Raw genomic sequence first — 22,398 nt, 5'->3', positions numbered from 1 at the left:
TTTGTTAAAAAGTAACACATTTGTCATTTGCTATTTTATGCCTGCTTATTGTTAAAAATGCATGTTAGGTTTCAAATGACAATTTTACTCTTATTATTAAGAGAGTATATAAACATGAATCACCCCCTTTTGAGTAATTTGGTTATGTTTGACAATTTTCTGGTCAAACTTGACATTTGTAAGGCCCAATTATTGTTGTTCATCTCTGAATATGTTTGGAGAACCTGATGAGCCACTCTGTTGCTTCTGCTCCAATCAAGGCTAAATTGGCCATTTATTTTGGCATGATAAAAGTCCACATTCTTTTGGGAAAATACTTTGGTCAACATGTTTGCTTAGCATGGATAGCATCACTAATGTAACACATCTGTTCTTGTTTCAAACATCCAATTTAGCATGTCATATTAGGTTTTAAACAAACCTATAAATACACCTATTTCTCTTCCAATGGTTAGGCCATGTGTAGTGGAGGGCCTATAATTGGGGGCGAATTGTGACACGTGGCGCCAAGTCATCATGGAGTGGAAATTTGTTTTTGGGGTGTAATGGTGTAGGGGCTACAAGTTGGGCCCACAATGTCTTTTTTTATTATTTTCTTTTTATAATTAAACTAATTAAATAAAAACCAATTTATTTAAATAATTAAATAAAAATGTTTTAAAATTAAAAAATAAATACAAAAAAAAAAATAATAATAAGGGGGTGTCTGTGTCTAAAGACTAAAGCAGAGTGTAGGACCTCTAAATGCTCTTCCGCCACTTGTCGATGAATCTGATGAATTCTTCGACTTTCGTTGATTAATTGATCCCAAATCTCGGCAGAGTTCGTGGAATCCGAGGAACTCATTGAGTTTGAAAAAGTATGAAAATAATAAAAATGATTGGTATTTTTATGTTTGGGTTTGTGCATGATAGGGTGAAAATGGTTTAATTGGCTTGATATTTATATTAAGTTTTTAAATTAATTTTTTTTTATATTTAACCGTTACCCCCCAATGGTAACATTATTATTATTATTATTATTATTATTATTATTATTATTATTATTATTATTATTATTATTATTATTATTATTATTATCGCCGGCGACAAACTAACCCCGCCCCCGCCCCAAATCGCCCAAATATCGCCGGGGGGGGGGGGTGTTCTAGCCCCAAATCGCTCTTTTGTCGCCCAATCTTGCGTCCACTACGTTTGGCCTTATTACTCATCGCTCTTTTTTCAAACCGTCACGTCATCACCTACTTTTCCCTTTATTTAATATAGATTTAACATGAACAGACCCACTATCAAGTGATTGTTCTTACAACGAATACAACCCACTTCAATGACGGAAGTGGTTTGCAACATGTGTTTGTAAACCTAAGCGGTGTTACGTGAGCAAAATTGAAGATACTCTTACAACTGGTACAATAATTGTTAAAATGTTGATAAACATATGGAATGGTAGTTTAGGCATATTATAGAAAGAGAAATTGTGTGTGAAAACTAGAATCCGTTAATACGATTAGGTTTTACTATATGTGAATGGTGGGCCTGTTGGATTTTAAAGATATGGAAAAATAACAACCAGGCTAAAAGTTGCAAAGCTATTACTTTTAAATTTTTGGGCTTGTTTAATGACTGGACTTCGATACCGGTGTACATCTAAATCTCATCAATATCCGAACAACCATTCTGACACATGTGCTATGACATAAACGGTCAAACTTATAAAATTCTTTTGTCAAAACAATCGTCTGACCAATATCTGTACTGGGTGAGTATTAACCGAATCCATATTAACCGAAAAGATGTTATCAGTTATTTTTGTACACTCATTCATATTTTCATTAATTTCAAGCTTTTATACATCTATTTCATGTATTTAGACATTCATTTCGTGTAGCTAAAATTTGGTTATTAATCGAATTCAAACTGAAAAAACCGAATGATTAACCAGAGACCAAATGATTAACTTGGTTGCCACTAATAACCGAACAGAATTGAACCGCACACACCCTGTGGCTATAGATGGTCAAACTATGGAATTTTTTTGGTCAAAACGACAATCGGGCCTAAAGTCAATTTGGGTATTGACCCAAATCAAATATAAGCCCTAAATATTAGCAGCAGTTCAGTTCTACTCAGCACACTTTTGCCGGTAACAATGGACACTAATCAAGTACGAACCCTAATCCTAGTTTTTGTATATTTGCTATTTTGTTTATTTAATTAGCCTCATGATTATGAATTTATGCTTATTTAAGTATATTAATGCAGGTTGATTATGAATACGAATTAGTTATTGAATTATCTGAGAAAGATACTCTGTTTGAGAAGAAAAAGGTTAGGGTTTTAATGGATTATTTGCAGAATGTTAATTTGGGTTTTATAAAATGTTAAATTGGTTGTATAAAAATAAGGGTCGGACTTTAATTTACGAAAGCTCGAGCTTGGCTCGTCAATTGTTTTTACAAGCTCGGGCCCTGCTTGTTTATTATTAAGTTAATTAATTTGTATAAGTTTTAACTTATTTTTATGTATTTGAGAAAAACCTTAATGAGCATAAGCTTGATTCAAGCTCGTGTGCAGTTCTTAAATTAGGGGTGTCGATCGTGTCGGGTTAGCGGGTTGACGGATTGCGGCTTGGCGGGTTGAAATGTGCAACCGGAACCCGACCCATATTATTATTCGTGTCAAGATTTCAACCCTAACCCGTACACACACAAACTCGGGTCGACCCGATAACGACCCGTTTGACCCATTTACCAAAGAAACTAAAAGATTTTTTTTAAATAAAATGGGTATAATTTTTTGAGTCGGTAGAGAAAATGAGTAATATGATTTTTTTTCTTTTTTAAATAAATAAGATCTTGAAATTTGATTCAAAATTAGAGTATACTCGGAAAGTGGAAAACGGAAAAAATATAAAATAATTATAAAATTTTAATTTTGATTACTTAAAAGGGTCAACCAGAACCTAACCCGTTTTATAAAACGGGTCATTTTAGTCAACTCGAACCGACTCGTTCTTTAAAACATGTGAGTCAACCAAAAACCTTTTTTTTGTATCGGGTTCGGGTCGTAGCAATAGCCAATAGTTGCCGCCCCTAGCTTAAATGAGCCAAAGCTCGGTTCGAGCTCGGTTGTATAGTGTGAAGTTAATACATAGAAGTCTAAAGCAGTTAAAACTTAAAAGTACTTTGGGCTCGTGAAGGCTCGGTGAGCCTAAATGATCTTCCCATGCAAGGGTTTAGCTCAGGCTTGATAACTAAACGAGCTTCATTTGAGTGTCAGGCCTGTTTCAAGCCTTGTTATCAATCTGATTTTGAGTAGCTCGCGAGTGGCTCGGCTCGTTTTCACGGCTATAAAGGCATTTTTATTTTTTATAGAAACTATTAGAAGTCAAGGGTTTCGATCCTAGTGGAAAAGTCAGAATCAAGAGCAATTGTAGTGTCGAGCTGTTGAATTCAGTTTTGGAAGAGATGATTCAGAGAGCGAGAATCATTCATTCCGATGAGGTAAAATGAGCCATTGAAATAGCTGATAATAATAATAATGATTCATCAATACATTTTACTAATTTACCCTCATGATTGTTTATTAATTATAAGGTTGATCTTTACTTTGGATGGACTGATGCTGCTCATCCAGTGGGATTTTGCAGTCAAAGGAATGAACTAGAGTCTCTTAACTCAATCTTGTCACTTGTTAGTAAGTCAAAGTCAAACAATCAACAAGTTTTTCAAGATCTTAAGAATGCAACTCTTCATTTGATTCATAAGTTTGAGAATAATATTAAAGAAGACGTTAAAGTTCTCGCCAACCGAAACTTGGACAAGGAGAAACTTTTATTACAATGGGGCGAAAGTAACGGTGTTAAGTCTAAAATTGACATAGCTTGTAAGTTCTTAGTTTATTTACCATTTTATAAATATGTTACAAAATGATTTTTATATTTATTGTTACTTTTTTAATTTCATATTAAACAGATTTTGAAGAAGCTGGAAGAGGAGCTATAGCAAGTGAAGATCTTGAAGTTGGAGATGTTGCTTTGGAAATCCCGGCGTCTGTCATTATATCGGAGGACATTATACATAACACAAGTATGGTACGTTAAAATTTATTCGTCTATTTATTCGATATTATGTTACGTTTAACATATTAAGTTATTCATCATGTATATTTATTTGCAGTTTCCAGTATTAGAAAAAGTGGATGACATCTCATCCGAGACAATGTTATTATTATGGAGTATGAAGGAAAAACACGGTATCAACTCTAGATATAAGCCATACTTTGATTCTTTACCAGAAACGTTTAATACAGGTAGTTTTAAAAATAACGAGCTCGATACATTATCTTTACATATTGTTTAATATTTAGTTGATGTTGTTTTATTATTACAGGGTTAAGCTTTGGAATTGAAGCAATCATGGCTTTAGAAGGAACACTTTTGCTAGAAGAGATAGTTCAAGCTAAGGAGGTAATGTTTATCGACTCTTTTAGGAAGACTATTTTATTTTTATTAATTTTTATTTTTTTATTTGCAGCATTTGCGGTCACAATATGATGATTTAGTTCCATCTTTATGCAAAAATTATCCCGATATATTTCCTCCCGAGTTGTACAAGTGGGATGACTTTTTATGGGCGTGTGAGTTATGGTATTCGAATAGCATGAAAATAATGTTTAGTGACGGGAAACTAAAAACATGCTTAGTTCCCATTGCAGGATTCCTGAATCATTCGGTTCGTTAATCCTTCTTTCTTCTTATAATTATATATTTCTGTAACTTTATATAAAAAGTTTAAAACTTTACAATAATCTTTGTAGTTATCACCACACATAATGCATTACGGAAGAGTGGATAATATTACAAACTCATTAAAGTTTCCGCTCGTAAGAAACTGCAAAACGGGAGAACAATGTTATCTTACATATGGGAATTTGTCAAGTTCGCATTTAGTTAACTTTTACGGCTTTTTACCGAAAGGAGACAATCCGTATAATGTTATCCCGCTTGGTATTTTCTAAAACTGTTACATTTTTAGAACTCGCTATCGGTTTTTATATTGTCATATCTTGATACTTTTTTTGTTGCAGATTTTGATCTTTCTGAGGTTGATAACACGGATGACACGTGTCACGTATCTAATTGGTCTACTCATATGGTTCGTGCCACTTGGCTTTCAAATAACCATGGAATTTTTCATTATGGGTTGCCATGGCCTTTGTTAGAATATCTTCGTGAAGCTCGTGGTTTGTTTTTACAATCAGATGTCACCGTAATAACTCTTTTATTACTTTGTTTTGTTGAATTGATTTGCTATTTAATGACTTTGAAGTTATAATGTTATATGTACTTTTAGGCACAAGAAAATTTGGAAGTTGAGTTGGAAATTCTTGAAGACCTTCTATCTACGTTTGATGCCATGATGCAAAACTTGGACGAGACAGAACCGCTAGCCAGGTACTTTAATGGGATTGTTTTTTAACGAACCTGGTCTTGTATATTTTTACGTTTTTTCATTTGTTTTCTTTAACTTGAGTAGGGAAAACTGTGATTGGGATGTTAAGCTAGCGCTGGATTATAAAGACTTGCAAAGATGGATTATTTCATCGATTGTAAATTCCTGTTATGCTGGCAGACAGTTGGTGGAAAATGCGTTGCAGAAGTATACGAATAATGGCTAGTTCCGGATTTGACCTCTTACCGGGTAGTCACTTACATGGTTGACTCGTGGTATCTTTGCAGTTTCCAAAGGCACGCCTGCCATATAAACGGAAAGCTTTTTTTAATCATCTTTCAATGCATATATTTATGCAAGTGGCTACTTGACAATGGCATGTTACATTGTTGAAGCGAAGTCAAATGTACTATTTATGAGTCTGTCAGTTTCTTGTTATATTTTGTTTAATTTTTAAGTTTGGAATAGTTGCTTATATGTATACATTAGTAGTTCAGTTTTGCATCTGGTGTTATTGTTTTTTCTTGAACATTTTAGAGCTGGATCTTGTTCTGTTAGTTTGTTGCAACTATTTAAAGATTGCAAATTCAATAAGTTACATATGAGTACTACTTGGGTTATTCTAATTTTTAATGGATCAAATCGGTATTTTCTTCGGTTAAATTAGAAACAATATGGGATGATGAAAGGTGGTTGCATCCTATATCGATCAAACGCCCCTTTAGCCATGAAACTAAACCGAATCCTGTATTTCAAGGTATTAACGTGGATGTGCAACAATGTACAATCACGTACATGTACATGTTTTGATTGTTGGAGAATGTGACGTGCAAAATGTTTGAACATAGAGCACGTTTGAACAAATCGAAGCACTTACTGCTTAGCTACCCTCTCTCTCTCTTCTATTAATAATCATTTGATTAGTAAAAATAGTTATACATGATATGAAATCAATACTTATTATTCTTTTTTCATTTGGAGCCAATGAGCTTTGGCTCTAGGGATGGAATGGGTCGGGTTTAGGTATTCCTAAATCATACCCGATTATTAAAGTCCATTTCAAATCCGTTGGGTTTAATCGGGTAATTACCCGTCGGGTTTCCAATCGGGTTATGTCAAAATACCCATTGGGTATAACCGACCCAAAACCCATCGGGTTTCTATCGGGTTTTAACAAAAGTATAAATAACATAGTTAAAATAAAATACAATTACTATAAAAATAAAATGTCGCAAATAATTGCCATAAACAAGTTTTAATAAATAACATAGTTAAAATATCTATAGTATAAGTATATAAATATAGAAAAAGTTATGTCATGTATATCAGGTATATAATTGGGTAAATTGGTAAATGTTATCGGGTATACTACAAATCCCAAACCCGTCCTAATTATGTCTGGTTTCGGGTTTTCCCATCGGGTTCGAGTTTAACCGTCATCCCTATTTAGCTCTATTGACACTGAAAGGGAAATGGAGTTTCGAAATGCAGGCCATCGGGTTTTACTACACTAGGCCATCAGGTCTCCCCTCACGGGCGGATCTAAGTATACGAGACCGGGTTCACGGGAACCCACTGAGTTTCGGATTTTATATAGAATACCTATATAAAATATGAGAGTGAATCCACATATATCTTATGAGTGAACACATGTAGAAGGTGAAACTTTGATGTAGTGGTAAACATTGCAACTTGCTAATCTAAGAATCCGTGTTCGATTCATAGTTGCATACCGTTTTTTTCTTTTTTTCGTTTAATTTTATTTATTTTCTTTTAACTAGTTTATAAACTGATTTGAAAGTTATAACAATGTGCAGTACGTGGGGATCCTAATATGCGTAAGGTTTAAAGTTATTTTGTGGTAATGGGATAGAAATATAGAACAATGCGCATGATATAAATATCTAATATATATATATATATATATATTACAATTCTTTGTAGTAAAATACTTGCTAAACATTACTAACAGAGTAACAAACTAACAATTCATCTTAATCTATAATTCAGTAATATTTGAATGCTTTAATAAAGATGTTTGTTTTTTTGTTACAGTATCGTATTTGTGTGATGAACCTTAGCTACTCGAACCGTTAAAACGACCCGAAACTGTCAAACCGAACCGAATAGTGAACCCACTGGAAAAATTCTCAGATCCGCCACTGTCTCCCCTGGAACAAAAGATGGTGAGTTTTAACTACCCAACTATGTATGCGATCCCGGGAAAATGAGGTCATATTTTGCCATTGAATTACCCTAAATAACCAGACTTTATTCGTTAATCGTTTTTTATTTTTATTTTTATTTTTATTTTTATTTTTACATTTGAGCTAACAAGCCAAATCCCAAAAGTCTTACCTCTACCAAAACGTTCCTTAATTATTTTTAATAATAATAATAATAATAATAATCTCCGGCTTCAGTTGTTCGCATCTATGATCATCATCTCCTTCAACATCCTGCATCAATCATTCATCAAATCAACCTCAAATCTTCAATTGATATTCAAAGATTCACACACACTGCAAATCCCACATCAGTAAGTCATCCTAATCATTACATAATCTCAATTTCATATTCAATTCATTCCATTTACATATCCAATTGACCCACAATATCACATAGATTACACTCCAATTAACCTAGATTCACGTCACGAATCCATATCATTAACCCGATCCGACCCAATTCCATATTACCCACTTCAATTCAAACCCTAGATCTAGCCTTACACTTAGGGTTATTATTATTGTTATTGTTATACAGTTAGCTATCATGTCTTGTTTAGCTTTATCTCTCCAACCCACTAACGGATCCGACATCCTGCTCCAAACCCGCGAATGGTTCCCGCCCGCACGGGCCCTCGTGGCGTTATCCGCTTTCCGCCAGACCCGGCTCGCTTTCGACACGGGAAAGAATCAGAACGCGGAGGACGGTGACACGTCGTTGGGAGACGACCCTTTGGCGGCGTCCAGCGGGCAGGTTATTGTCGGTGTTGAGAGCCGGTACCGTGTCGTGTACAGGCTGGTGAATTCGATATACGTGTTGGGGATCACTACGGTTGATGATGATTGTATGAATAATGTGTTTGAGTGTATTAGTATTGTTAACCAGGCGGTGAGTGTTGTGGTGACCGCGTGTCGTGGTGTGGATGTTACGCCCGAGAAGCTTGGGAGGAAGTACGCGGAGATATATATGGCGTTGGATATTGTTTTGAGGGGTGTGAGTAATATTAGACTGGCGGCAATGCTTGCATCTTTACATGGAGATAGTATTGCGAAAATGGTGCATTCGGCTTTGAGTACCGAGAGTAAGATTCGGGGGGCGGAGAATTGGGGAAACGTGGATTATCAGTCTGCTGAACATGAGTCGGGTGAGTTAGCGTTTTCGAGTGCGAGTTTTGAGTTGCCTCCCGAGGCTTTGGAGGCTGGTGATGAGGTGGCGGCGGTTATTACACCGGCTGAACCGGTGCCGATTGTTGACCAGCAAGATGAGTCGAAGCAAGAAGATGATCAGACCGAGAAGGATCCGTTTGCTGCGAGTGATAATCTTAACAAACCGGTTGATCTTGTTGGCGGGTTCAAGAAAGATAAAGAGCAAGCTGCTGACTTGTCGATTGTTCTTTCGGGTCTTGAAGTTACCACGTTACCCCCGGCTGCAGCCACTGAGTCGACTCATATTGGTGTTGAAGGGTTTGAAGGAGATTATGGTGGGATTGAGTTTAGTAAAGACGGGTCTACTTTACCTGAAGATTTTGAAGGTTTAAATCAAGCGTGGGGTGGCGGTTTAGACGCATCCGAGTTTGTCGATTCGAAGAAAGTACCGAAATCCGAAGGTCTCAGCGGGCTCGAGTTATTGGAAACCCGTGACACTCCGGCTACCAAACCTGCAGCTGGGGCTGATACGCCTCTTGAAGACCTTGTAACGAAGCAGCCCGAAATGAAAGGACCTGAGATGTACATTTCTGAAACAATCAATGCAGAGTTTAGAGAATCGTTGCTCGCTCGGGTCGGGTTAATGGGCGTTATCTACTTAAAAACTTTACCTCCTAAAAACGATACGGAAACCGAGTTTTCTTTCAAGGTTGAAAACACAAACGGCGTTAAACGATTCATTATGCATAATTCGAGTGTAAGCAGTCTCGGTAACCAAATGTTTCATGTAAAAACCGCACCCTTGGATCAACCGATTCCCATCATGAAATACAGTTTCTTACCTCGTGCGACTCCTTTGCCTTTGAGGGTTAGACTGGTCAAACGCCACAGTGGCACTTTACTCTCGGTGATGATACAATACGTGTCGAATCCGGATTTGCCAGCTCCTTTGACCGATGTTACGTTTACTCTTAAGCTTCCGGTTGACCCGAGGCTTTTAAAGGTGTCACCAAAAGCTGTATTGAACAGGACTGAAAGAGAATTACAATGGCATGTTGATGAAATTCCTTTAAAAGGAAACCCGGTTCGGTTAAGGGCTCGGATGCCGGTTGATACGAGTGAAGAAAACACGGATGAAATTGAGGTTGTTGGTTATGTGAAGTTTTCTTATCAAGGGACGAAGTCGTTGTCTGGGATCTCCCTGCAGCCGGTTTCTGAGGGTAAAACGGACTTTTATGAGGTTGCGCACAGGTATGAAAGTGGGGTTTATACATGTAACTGAGGGAGTTTGTTTCGAGTTTATTGCGCGTTGTCTATGTTTTTGTGTTTGGTTTCATGGTTGGAGAGGTATGTGATTTGAAGCGTTTTTAGTATTCTTTGCCTTTTACATTAGTTTGTTACTCGGAATCATTGTTTGTAATGACAAAGTTTTTGTCTTTCTTTGCTCTTAAGATGTTTGATTTGCAATAGGTGGTAAGTATTGCTTTTAATATTTGTTTTCTTGCATGATAGTTTCACTAGGTGAAGTATATTAAAGATATTTTAGATCAATAGAATTGATGAAATCTATTTTGTTTAAATATGAAAAGAAACATGTGTAGGTGGAACTGTTTATTTTTGACTGGCTGTTTGGAAACATTGTGCTAAGTCATCAAGAGACCTGACCGATTAAGAGGTAGGTAGCCTGTGAATCAGTCAGCATATTTCCGAAACTTATCCACTAAGAGGTTTGTTTTGCTTAGTAGCACTGAAATATTCTCTATGCTAAAAAGTGTCTTTTCCCATGATCTGAAGTAATCACTTTTTAACTTGGATCATATTTTACTGGATGGTTGTGACTTGTGACTTTATCTATTATGCCTATTCCATTCAAGTTCAATTCTATTATTTTAACTCATGTATCTATAGTTGTAAAATGGAAATCATGTCATGGACTTATGAAAGTGATCAATGTGCTTAAAGAATAACAAAGAGTTATAATAAAATCATAAAACAATCATCATGTAATTCTACAACAAAAGCGAAAAAACGACACAATTCAAAGGAAGAATCTTTCAAAGAGTCGGAGACTCTGAGATGTTAGTATCCATTGTTGTTGGAGGCTGGTTTGGGTTGTTCATCACTTGTGTAGAAAAAGGGTTTGATTGAATATAAATTCGAGTTTTTAAGGAGCCGATGTGACGCAGAGGAAATAATATGAACGCCCGTAACGCCTCCATTAATATCCAGTGGAACCTTGCATTCCTCCAATGGTGATTTCTCTAGGTAGGCCTTGCACTCTTTTAGCTCCCATTTAACATTCTTAAAATACTTGGTCACCGGAGGAGACAGTTTTGCTAGAAAGTAGCCCATGTCGTCAGCCGGACAACTTGAGACCGAAAACGGTGCAAGTTCGAGCCCCATGTGGTTTCTTGCCAAACAAGTTACTCGGGCCGTGGCTCCTACATGCATGCAATAATAATATGATCATAATGTTGTTTTAAATTGGAAAATTGGATTTTAACATTTAAAACATGCCAATTATAGTTTGGATTATAATATAGATTATTATCTGACAATGGATTATAGTTTGGATTATTAAGTCGAAACTGTCTTTTAAAATCGAAAGTAACTATATAAGCTGATCATACCTTTAAGTGGGATCAGTTCAGAGCCAGATTTACAATATATAAGTCCTTGAATTGCAATGGGTTTGGTCGACGGAGCACCTCCATAAGCACCATAGGCAGAGGCGGAAACTACTGACGTTGCTACTGAAAATATAAGAACAATGGCGCACAACATGGTGGTGGTGGTGGTCTTCATGTTTTGTTTATCAGTTTATGTATGTCTTACGAATCTAATGGCTCAAACTTGAGGGGTAATTTTATAGTGAGAATATATGAAGTATTGAAATTATTTTATTGAGTTTTTTTATATGTTAATGCTGGGAGATCTTCAAGTACATGGGAGCACGATGGCTTCTAACAGATGTGTTTCATACAATCATACAAATATTTTTTAATTCTTAATTTTCTAGACAACAATTTGTCAAGCATATATCATGTAAATAGCTTTTAAATATTTCAGTGGAAATTGCTTCAAAATTCAGTGATCAGTGAAAAGTTGTATTGAAATAATTCTTAGTGACAAATAATCGTTAGTGTATATTGTTAAACGTGTCCAACACCAAATCCGATTCAAGGCTCCTAATATCTTGGAGAATATTTAATATAATAATTAGTTTATTATTATAAGATAAGTTAGTCTTATTTTATTTAATCCTATTTGTTTTGGATTCAAATTGTGTATTTGAGTTAGTATAGGATTAGAAACCGTGGGTTTATATATACCCTAGGTTCAATGTGTTAGTTAATTATTAAGTTTTTCTCGTTAGTCATTTTCTTAATAAAAGAGTCGATCGTGTGTTGATTAGATCTCGTGCTTGTGTTCTTGATTCACCCGCTAAAAGTTTAACATATATGATGATCAATGCCAACTTCGTATCAGTAGTAACTAGGCTGTAAACCGAGACTTAGTTATCATTGTTAAGAGTTTTCTGCTAAGGGTTTTTCACATATGTAGTTGTTTAATTGCGGACAATTAAAAAGCCTATCAGAATCCATAAATATTAGATATCTAACATTTGGATATTTAAAGTTCGAGAATTTTGGATAGTTCAAGTTCGAATTCAGGCGTTTTTATACACCCATAATTAAAACCATCACATTATCGATCGTAACATTCTAACATGGTCAAGAGACTGAGACTAGAGTAGAGGTGCACAAATCGGGTTCAAATGGAAAACCCGAACCGGTTCGAAACCGGTTTTTTCACACCGGGTTGTAAAATGGCACCGGTTCCAATCAAGAGCCGGTTCGGTTCCCGACCCGAACCGATGCCCAGATATGCTAACTTTTAAGAACCGGGTAGGGTATGAACCGGAACCGGTTTTTACGTAAAAACCGGTTCCACCGGTTTTTTTTGAAATTTAAATATTATAGCCGTTAGGAACCGGTTCCAACGGCTATATAGCCGTTTTTGACCGTTGGAACCGGTTTTTTAACTATAAATAGGTTATTTTCTTACTATAAATAGCAAGGTTTGTTTGTTTACTTGTTAAACCACTTCCAAAACTATAAAACACACTCCAAACCATAATTAACCTTAAACCAACAACAAATGGCAACTAATGATGACGTTGTTATGGTGATCGAAACAACAAGATGCCCCGATGTTTGGGTTCATTACGATTTGTGTCTCATGACCGACTCACATGAGTTGGCACGTTGCAAATATTGCTCGAAGTTTCTTAAAGCAGGGTCCAACTCGACGTTACGAAAACATACGAATAAGTATTGTCGAGAGAAAAGAAGATTGGAAGCTAAAAAAACGGAAGTGGAAGAGTCGTCCGGCTCTACAACCCAAAAATAAGTATTCCCGGATTAAAACGACGGATCTATTGTCTCAAAAACTGGTTCCAACGGCTATATTACCGTTGGAACCGGTTCCAACGGCTAATTGGTGTCTAAAAAACCGGTTCCAACGGCTATATTACCGTTGGAACCGGTTCCAACGGCTAGTTTGACTTTTGTTTGACCCTTCAAAAAAAACCCGTCGGAACCGGTTTTTCCGGGTACGAACCGAACCGGTTCCAATTAAAAACCGGGTAGGAACCGGGTTGGAACTGGTACTGACATACAAATAGGAGAACCGGGTACGATTTTCGGGTACAAAAATACCCAAACCGGGTATTGTACCAACCGGGTTGGAACTGGAATCGGTTCCGGTTCGGTTCCACCTGTTAGGTTCCGGAACCGGTTTTTTTGTGCACGTTTGGACTAGAGAGCACCTTAAAATGCATATATGGGTCAAAGCCCAATTGTTGTCACGGGCTTGTCTCTATAGGCTCACTATAACAAGCATATCCAAGGCTTGGTTTAGCACACTTTTTTTAGTTTTATTAGCTTGAGTGCTTGGGCAGCTTGACACTAAATCTAGTCTTGATATTTTACATTTTTTTACATGAAGATGTAGTTATAACATGTTGAAAAGATGTCTGAGGTCTAGGCTTTATCATAATGTACAAATGTGAAATGTATAGATTTAATAGTAAGATTAGAGAGAGAGAGAGAGAGAGAGCGTATTTCTAAAGAACAAAATTATTACGCGCGAGTAGGGATGGGAAAGAAATTAATGACCAAAATTCAAATATATATATCAACATCACCTTGTTATTCATTCACATCACAAATAAATTAGGAAGAATTTCATATAAATTAAACATATTAATGTGAGAAATTTGTTGTAACCATAATTTAAAGCTTATATGAATATATATATAATTTACAAGTATAGATCCAATATAGTATTCATTTAGAATCAAAATATTCCCAAATGACACTGGACAAATTGGACCAAAATTATGCTACTCGATATCGACGGTCCACCAGCTCCAAAAGATGATATTGATGGTCAATAGTCAATACCTCTTCCAATCTACTAGAACAGAATTACATTACTCAATATAAAGTTTAGATGCTTTTTTAGAATATATTTAATAACTTAAGAAGCATTTAAACTATAATAGAGTATGTATATATGTAACCCATTAGGCTATATGTAGTGGGCGTCGGATGGGGGCGATATTGGGCGACAAAAGGCGCAAACACCGCCCCCCTGGGCGATATTTGGGCGATTTTGGGCGGGGGCGGGGTTAGTTTGTCGCCGGCGAGATAATATTAATAATGTTACCGTTGGGGGGGGGGGGGTAACTGCTATATATTAAAAAAAAAATTAATTTAAAAACTTAATATAAATATCAAACCAATTAAACCATTTTCACCCTATCATACACAAACCCAAACATAAAAATACCAATCATTTTTATTATTTTCATACTTCTTCAAATTCAATGAGTTCCCCGGTGTAGGGGTATGGTATTAAACCCGGTTTACAATCCTAAATTTATTATATTTGGTTTGTTTTATTATATGGGCTAATACATTTGTTATTGGGCTGAGGAGGTTTGTGGAGGTAGCCCTAATTGGGCTAGGCCCATTAGGGTATCATGATGGTGGCCATGAGACTCTATATAAGGAGGTCTTCACCTCCTTATCATGGGGTCATGCTCAGTAGGTGCCACCACCAGTTTTTGTGTCTGTGAACAAGAGATCTTCAAGATCATCTTAGCGGTCACCTCCACACCCCCAAAACGCCACTGCAGATCGCGAGCAGCCGGAGGAGAGGATCAACAGACCAGGATGCGGTTCATTCATCTCGAAATCCGTGGAAGCTCCGTCATGGGTCAGGTCAGATTCCATTTCGTGCTTCGACACCCGGATTCCACGAACTCTGCCGAGATTTGGGATCAATTAATCAACGAGAATCGAAGAATTCATCAGATTCATCAACAAGTGGCGGAAGAGCATTTAGAGGTCACGAACGCGGTTCGGGCCGTCGCCAATAACATGGTGTCCGGCTCTGCTCCATCTACGGCACCACGTAGACGGTCATATATCCTTCAGGATCTTATGCAAGCGAATGCTCGTTTAATGAAGGACTACTCCGACGACACACCTACATTTAACGACGCTATGTTTCGACATCGTTTTCGGATGTCCAGGCGTTTATTTTTGCGCATCGTTGGAGATATGGAGCGGGAGTATGAGTATTTTCAACAGAAACCCGACGCAAGAGGATATTTAGGATTCTCCGCCATCCAAAAGTGTACTTTGGCTCTACGCATCCTCGCATACGACAACACGACCGATATCAATGACGATTATTTAAAGATGGCTGAGAAAACAACGAGAGATGCGTTGGAGAATTTTTGCATCGGTAATATTTAATTATTTGTATTAACTATTGTTTTTAATATAAATATTGTTTAATAATTTATTTGTATAGGGATAATACAATTATACTCTCGTCGTTATCTGAGGATTTCTACTTCAAACGACTTGACTCGCATATATGATGTACACGAAAGCAAACATTCTTTTCCAGGCATGATCGGGAGTATAGATTGCATGCATTGGGAGTGGGCCAACTGTTCAACCGCATGGCGAGGTTAATACACTCGTGGTGACCATGGAGTGCCAACGGTTAGTCTTCAAGCCATTTGTTCACACAACCTCTGGATTTGGTCAGCCTACTTCGGCTCAGTCGGGTCCAACGACATAAACATTCTCAACGCGTCACCCGTGTTAGAGTATTACATCAGCTGTAGCATACCAGTCTTACCCTTTTATGCCAACGATACCTTCTATCGTCACGTATACTATTTGGGAGATGGGATATATCCAGAGTACTCGATCATCGTCAAGACGTTTCAAGACCCTATCGAAGAAAAAAGAGATTATTTTAAGAAGAAGCAAGAGTCCGCTAGAAAGGATATCGAGAGGTGTTTCGGGGTTCTAAAAAAACGTTGGCATTATGTGAAAAACCCTTGTCGTGTATGGACGTTGGCAAAAATGAGCGATGCCATGTATACGTGTATCATATTGCATAATATGATTTTAGAAGACGAGGGAAAAGCAATATGTCAACACTATATACCAGGAAGCGTTCCAGAACAGTTCCCTGAACCAACCCAAGACCAACGAACGTATAACATTCACCAGCTCACATCAAGTGATATACATAACCAACTGAAGGCGGATTTGGTTCAACACGTGTGGGATAATCGTCCTGTTGAGGACGAAGAGGAGGACGAAGACGAGGACGGGGACGGGGACGAAGACGAAGACGAATAAATTAGTTTTTTTATTCCTATTTTTATTTATTTATTTTTTAATTTTAATACATTTTTATTTAATTAGTTTATTTATAAAAAGAAAATAATAAAAAAAGACACTGTTGGCCCAACTTGTAGCCCTTACACCATTACACCCAAAAAACAAATTTCCACTCCATGCTGACTGTGCGCCACGTGTCACAATTCGCCCCCAATTGTAGCTCCTCCACTACACATGACCTTATTGACCTGTATGGCTGTATAGACTTATTAGAAGAAAAAAAAGTCTCATGACTCTTCCAGATACGTCATGATTCGGAATTATTTGACAATAAAAGCAAACCAGATTATAGAACAAGATCCTAAAAAGTTTTAGGTATTAAAATTCCCATTTTAACAAATTAGTCCGGGAGTTCTCTTAAAAAGTTTAGGAATTATGAGATTTGACTTCACTTCTTTAATTTTTGTATGCATAATGTTATATAAATTATCCAAAGAATTTGTGCATCATTCCAAAGACTAATATCGCATCAATCATAATAACTCCACCAACCTTGAAGTACAGACAAATTAAAAATCCATATGATATCTTAAAAGTAATTTAAAATATGTATTTATTTCACTTTAAATAGCGAATAAGGTGGCATCACAAACTTTCCCAAAATAATTGTTACTTTCTTCCGAGAGAGAAGGGCAAAAACGTCTTATCACTTTTAGAAATAAAGAGACAAAGATTGTCCTAGGTGGTTCCCCACTCAACTCTTTCTTTACCTTCTCCATGTTTGTATCTCTGTCTCACCTTCAACTATTTATTAACACATATTATGGTCCTTCAACTCATAGTACCCATGCATTTAAGATTTTAAGGACAACCCTAATTTAAAAGTATAAAAAAATTTGGTAGTTCCGTAGTTGTTCATGTGCAATCCAACCACCCCTAAAAGAAAATAAAAAGGGGACATGAAACCCGTCTTAATAGGCTTTATATTAAGACCTATATATAAAAAAAAGATTGAAATCAATACCAAATTATTAAGTTCACAATCACATGCTAATTATTATTATTACAAAGAAAATGTTATAGTAAACCGGTATATTTCATGTTTACATAAAACAACATGGTTTAAGAAATTGGGAAAAACAACCTATGAGACCAAATTGTTCTTAAAGGTTTGGTTTGGTTTGGTTTCAGTTTTAACGGTTGGTTTGCAATATTTAAAAACTAATTACTAACGATTTGGCTAATGCTTAAACTTAAAACTTATCAAAACTGCATCTTGAACACACACTAGTCAATACTTGGTATTTTATGAAACCATTCACGCATTCGAGCCTGACACTTTATGCATAAAATACAAGGATTAATTGATTTTCTTTTACTCTTGTAGGATATCTTACCCAGAAAAACACCCATGAAAACTTTCACAAGATGAGGTTAGGTTTAACATACTGTGTCCACTTTGAACTAAAGATACTTTTATTGGTTTTAATTTAGAACAATGCCTTGATCGAACCATAAGTAGTATTTTCCTTAATGATGTAAGACTGTAAGCGACATATTCTCCACCGAAGGTAACCTGACCTCGTCAAGGTGAAAGTCGATCCAATGGTTCTCATCCTCCTACTTCATGTTCTAAAGTTTTACCATTGATAGTGGTTCATGTTGATTTTTCTAGTACAAGTAATCCTAGCTCGACCCACATCTTTCATAAACCAAAATCGGTGTTATCAAACTTAACGTTCTTTACTTAACATGATTCGCTAGATCTATTTGAGAGTGACTCCCCGCTAACTTTTGAACAAGGTTTCTAGAAGTTAGGGATCTATCACTCAGGTAAATAGGTTGTAATTTTTTTCCTGATCAGCAATTAACCTATACCTTCAAATCCTACTCTTAAATCTCAGCATTTGTTAATCATATGATGTGAAACACATTTCACACACACCTTAATTCCGCTAGACCACATGCCCTTTGGTAATAGATGTCTTTAATAATATGTCGTACATCTAGGTTACTCTCATATATTTTAGTCTCATTCTTTGTAAATTTAAAGTATATATATGCACAGAATAACAAAAAAAAAGTACTGTAATTAAACAATTTTTTTTAATTAGAATAAAAACTAAAAAGAAAATATTTTATTGCATGAAGTTGCACATTATGTCATGACAAGTCATTTTGGTCTTAATAAGTCCTATCACATCTTAGTGGGTCACTTTAAATTACAAAAATGCATATTAGGCTACAACAAGACATTTTGGTGTTAATCACATGATCGAGTATGATTAGTTGTACAAGTTTTGGCATGCATAAGAGGTTTTGCGACGTACTAGACTACTAGTGGGTTGGTTTTGGTTGCACGAAGTCACATTACGCTATGATAATTCATTTCAAAGTTATATACACGCTTATGATTTTTCAGCCTTAATGTGCTTTGTCTTATGCTAGTGTTTAGTTTAGCTTCCACAACGCCACAATGAGTCATAACGTCTCATTATTAAAGTATATATATGCACAGAATAAGTCATCATGTCTTTCAAATCTAAAAATGCAACCTTCCTGTCTTCAAAATATGGCAAATCAACATTTAGGTGATCTATGAGAAGGGGTTTCAAAGACGGATTAAATATGACAAATGTGACGTTGAATCTGTTATCTTTCTCTAATAGGGAGCGCTAGCGAGATTGTTGGAATTGGTGGCCATGAAATTAAAATATTACTCATTGGTACACACGTCTAAATAACACTAAATGGAATTTTATTGTTGATGAGTTCAGAGATTAGAATAGTATTAACAATCGTTTTGATAAGCCAACGGGATTCCCTAACTCGATCTTGGGATCAGTGGCAAAGCTTGGACTCGAGCGTGTGTGTGTGTGTGTGTGGGGGGGGGGGGGGGGAACTCAAAATGTATTTTAAAAAAATCATAAACGAGGGGGACGGCTCAAATTTTTGGCCGCAAATGGGTAAATTTAAACTACGTGTAAAACTTAAAAAAAAAAATTATGAGAGAACAAGCCACAAAATAGATAACCTACATTACACTTCCTAATCTTATAGATAAACTACCATTTTATATTTTTATGTGTGCACATTGCAGAACATGAAGCAACGGAAACCAACACCACGGGTCTTCCTTCCATCCCAAGCAATGGCGAAGTTTCATTAGGGCAAGGGGTGGCCCCGGGCCCCACCCCTGTTTTTTTGCGCAATAGTGTAAATGTGTCCGTTTTTCGCCCGAAAATTTAATATGTAGTGTAAACTTACTCGTTTTCGCCCGAAAATATGAGTCCGACCTCCCTATTTTTTTTCGCAGTAGTGTAAATGTATACGTTTTTCGCCCGAAAATTTAATATGTAGTGTAAACTTACTCGTTTTCGCCCGAAAATTTGAGCCCGGCCTCCCTATTTTTTTCGCAGTAGTGTAAGTGTATCCGTTTTTCGCCCGAAAATTTAATACGCAGTGTAAACTTACTCGTTTTCGCCCGAAAACTCCCTGTTTTTTTTCGCAGTAGTGTAATTGTATCCGTTTTTCGCCCGAAAATTTAGTACGTAGTGTAAACTTACTCGTTTTCGCCCGAAAACTCCCTGTTTTTTTTCGCAGTAGTGTAAATGTATCCGTTTTTTCGCCCGAAAGTTTTATACTTAGTTTAAATTTACCCATTTGCGGCCAAAAATTTGAGCCGTCCCCCTCGTTTATGATTTTTATAAAATACATTTTGAGTTCCCCCCACACACACACACGCTCGAGTCCAAGCTTTGCCACTGATCCCAAGATCTAGTTGGGGAATCCCGTTGGCTTATCAAAACGATTGTTAATACTATTCTAATCTCTGAACTCATCAACAATAAAATTCCATTTAGTGTTATTTAGACGTGTGTACCAATGGGTCATATTTTAATTTCATGACCACCAATTCCAACAATCTCGCTAGCGCTCCCTATTAGAGAAAGATAACAGATTCAACGTCACATTTGTCATATTTAATCCGTCTTTGAAACCCCCTTCTCATAGATCACCTAAATGTTGATTTGCCATATTTTGAAGACAGGAAGGTTGCATTTTTAGATTTGAAAGACATGATCAGTTACAGTAAACTTTGTTACCATGTTCGAAAACTTTACTGGACGGAAGTACTGTTGTCAATGGGTCCTGATCATTGACAAAAATCGAAAAGGCTGGGCGAGAATTTTATCCAAAATCCTATCCTCAAATTAGTGACATAATATTAACAGAAGTACCTGTTGCAGATTGAACTCTCATTGACAAACGGCGGAAAAGCCTAGACCGAAATCTTATCCTCAAATTAATGACGAATCATCTATGGGTCGATCTTCCGTGGGCAAAAAGTTCCCATAAATAATACCATATGGGGCTTTACCCAAACCAAGTGTCCATCAATAATCCTTAGGTGAATATCGGCTTTCCCCAAGTTATGTTATCGCTCGTTAATCACTCACGAATTACCGAAGGTTATCTTTTCTGTCGGTGATACTCATTTATCTTGGTTGTTTTAGAAATCATCAAAATGCTAGCTGGAATGGTTCAAACTAATATGGTTTTGGGATATTTCTTAGAGAAAAAACAAAATGCTGCAGAATTAGTTTGTCTTATTACTTGATAATCACATACATTAATAATTTAAAACGGCTTTCAAAACACAATAATATAAACAAATTAGTGCACCCAAATCCCGGGTTATAATACCTTTAAGCATTGATTTATAATGATTGTACTCAAAAGTCTTAAACCAAACAACACAAGGTCCAACTAATAATACAATTATTATTCATCACCTTGTGCCCCATACGGTAATATTCCTGTGAAAATGAAAGCCCACCAACGTCTCAATTCTTTAGCCTTATATTTCCATCAGCTTTAAGGCATCGTCACGGCTACGCTGCCGGACCTTCTGCAGCTAAGGAATCCAAGCACTCCCCATGAACTTTTCCTGTGATCACCAACCCCTTTAACCGCAAAACGATCACTGCCTGTAGGGAACATAGATTTTGAAGTGTTCTGGATGTTTTGCCGGTTCCTGATGTCCTTAAGATCCATCTCATGTGGTACCTTCAAAGGCGCAAACACGAGATCCGTCCACCTTGAAGAAGAAGACTTGTTACTCAAACTGTTGCGGTTGCTATCCACGTTTGTGTCATAGTTCAACCTTGAATGCTTGTTGAGTTTCCTGTAATCAAAAGAGTGGCTGTTTCTAAACAGCTGAGTAGTGGTCCCGGTGCTAGTCAACTCACGCATTGACTCGCACCGGGCATGGAGAATATGTTTCTTTTGATTTTGTGTTTTAGACGCTTGTTGATCATGGTTTGGTTGGTCGTTGGTCGGTATGAGCTTGGGACCGGAGAAGATATCTTTTTCATGGGAATTCATCATGTTCTCTTTATAAAACTGGCCACCAGATGCGTCGCTGCTACAGAATTCAAATAAATCTTCTGTAGTTAGTGATGGTGGAGTCCGATGGTTTTCATGATCTTGAGAATCATCGGATTTGTCATTTATTGTTAGGGCGAAATCGGTGAGGGAAAGTGTCTCGAGGGAGTCTAGGTCTTGATGATCATCATCGTTGACATCCATGTTTACAAAGTGTGTGTGTTTTGGAGTTAATGATTGTGAAACATATAAGAGTATAAAAGGAGTCAAAGCATATGATGTAGGAATATATAAAGATATCATATATCATTAAAAATGTGCATGCACTAGCTCATGATTTAAGTTTAAATTTGATAATATAATTAAATAATGTAAGGGGAATAGGTTTGGCAAAGCATAGCCATCTTCATTATGGCATATCCCCGTGTCATTTAGCTTATTCATATTCTTGTCAAAGAATTAATTT

General features: G+C 36.6%; 4 protein-coding genes and 1 pseudogene across 4 annotated transcripts; 3 read left to right on the top strand and 2 right to left on the bottom strand.

Moving 5' to 3' along the window:
- The first annotated feature begins 227 nt into the window (after positions 1–227).
- Positions 228–5,691, top strand: LOC143565994 (uncharacterized). The gene is made up of 12 exons (XM_077052800.1): positions 228–358; positions 2,249–2,327; positions 3,374–3,502; positions 3,596–3,884; positions 3,974–4,092; positions 4,178–4,310; positions 4,391–4,467; positions 4,535–4,732; positions 4,818–5,007; positions 5,088–5,269; positions 5,354–5,454; positions 5,537–5,691. The coding sequence occupies exons 1-12, from the start codon at positions 228–230 to the stop codon at positions 5,676–5,678; spliced, it is 1,770 nt and encodes a 589-aa protein (XP_076908915.1). The 3' UTR covers positions 5,679–5,691.
- Positions 5,692–8,055: 2,364 nt separating this feature from the next.
- LOC143568444 (uncharacterized) lies at positions 8,056–10,251 on the top strand. The gene has a single exon (XM_077054603.1). The coding sequence runs from the start codon at positions 8,228–8,230 to the stop codon at positions 10,106–10,108; it is 1,881 nt and encodes a 626-aa protein (XP_076910718.1). The 5' UTR covers positions 8,056–8,227; the 3' UTR covers positions 10,109–10,251.
- A 654-nt stretch (positions 10,252–10,905) lies between these two features.
- On the bottom strand, positions 10,906–11,631 carry LOC143565983 (protein SEED AND ROOT HAIR PROTECTIVE PROTEIN-like). Its single transcript, XM_077052796.1, has 2 exons — positions 11,457–11,631; positions 10,906–11,267 (listed from the first exon to the last, which is right to left on the bottom strand). The coding sequence occupies exons 1-2, from the start codon at positions 11,629–11,631 to the stop codon at positions 10,906–10,908; spliced, it is 537 nt and encodes a 178-aa protein (XP_076908911.1).
- A 3,677-nt stretch (positions 11,632–15,308) lies between these two features.
- LOC143567132 (uncharacterized) lies at positions 15,309–16,571 on the top strand (annotated as a pseudogene).
- A 4,851-nt stretch (positions 16,572–21,422) lies between these two features.
- Positions 21,423–22,136, bottom strand: LOC143565971 (uncharacterized). The gene has a single exon (XM_077052787.1). The coding sequence runs from the start codon at positions 22,134–22,136 to the stop codon at positions 21,423–21,425; it is 714 nt and encodes a 237-aa protein (XP_076908902.1).
- Positions 22,137–22,398: the final 262 nt, after the last annotated feature.

This window comes from Bidens hawaiensis, unplaced genomic scaffold, assembly GCF_021521415.1.
Source record: "Bidens hawaiensis isolate Kalapana, Puna unplaced genomic scaffold, B.hawaiensis_p1.1 tig00001236_1, whole genome shotgun sequence".
Taxonomy (NCBI): domain Eukaryota; kingdom Viridiplantae; phylum Streptophyta; class Magnoliopsida; order Asterales; family Asteraceae; genus Bidens; species Bidens hawaiensis.
Note: the sequence above shows the minus strand (reverse complement) of the source record. Positions and strands in the feature narration are given on the sequence as shown.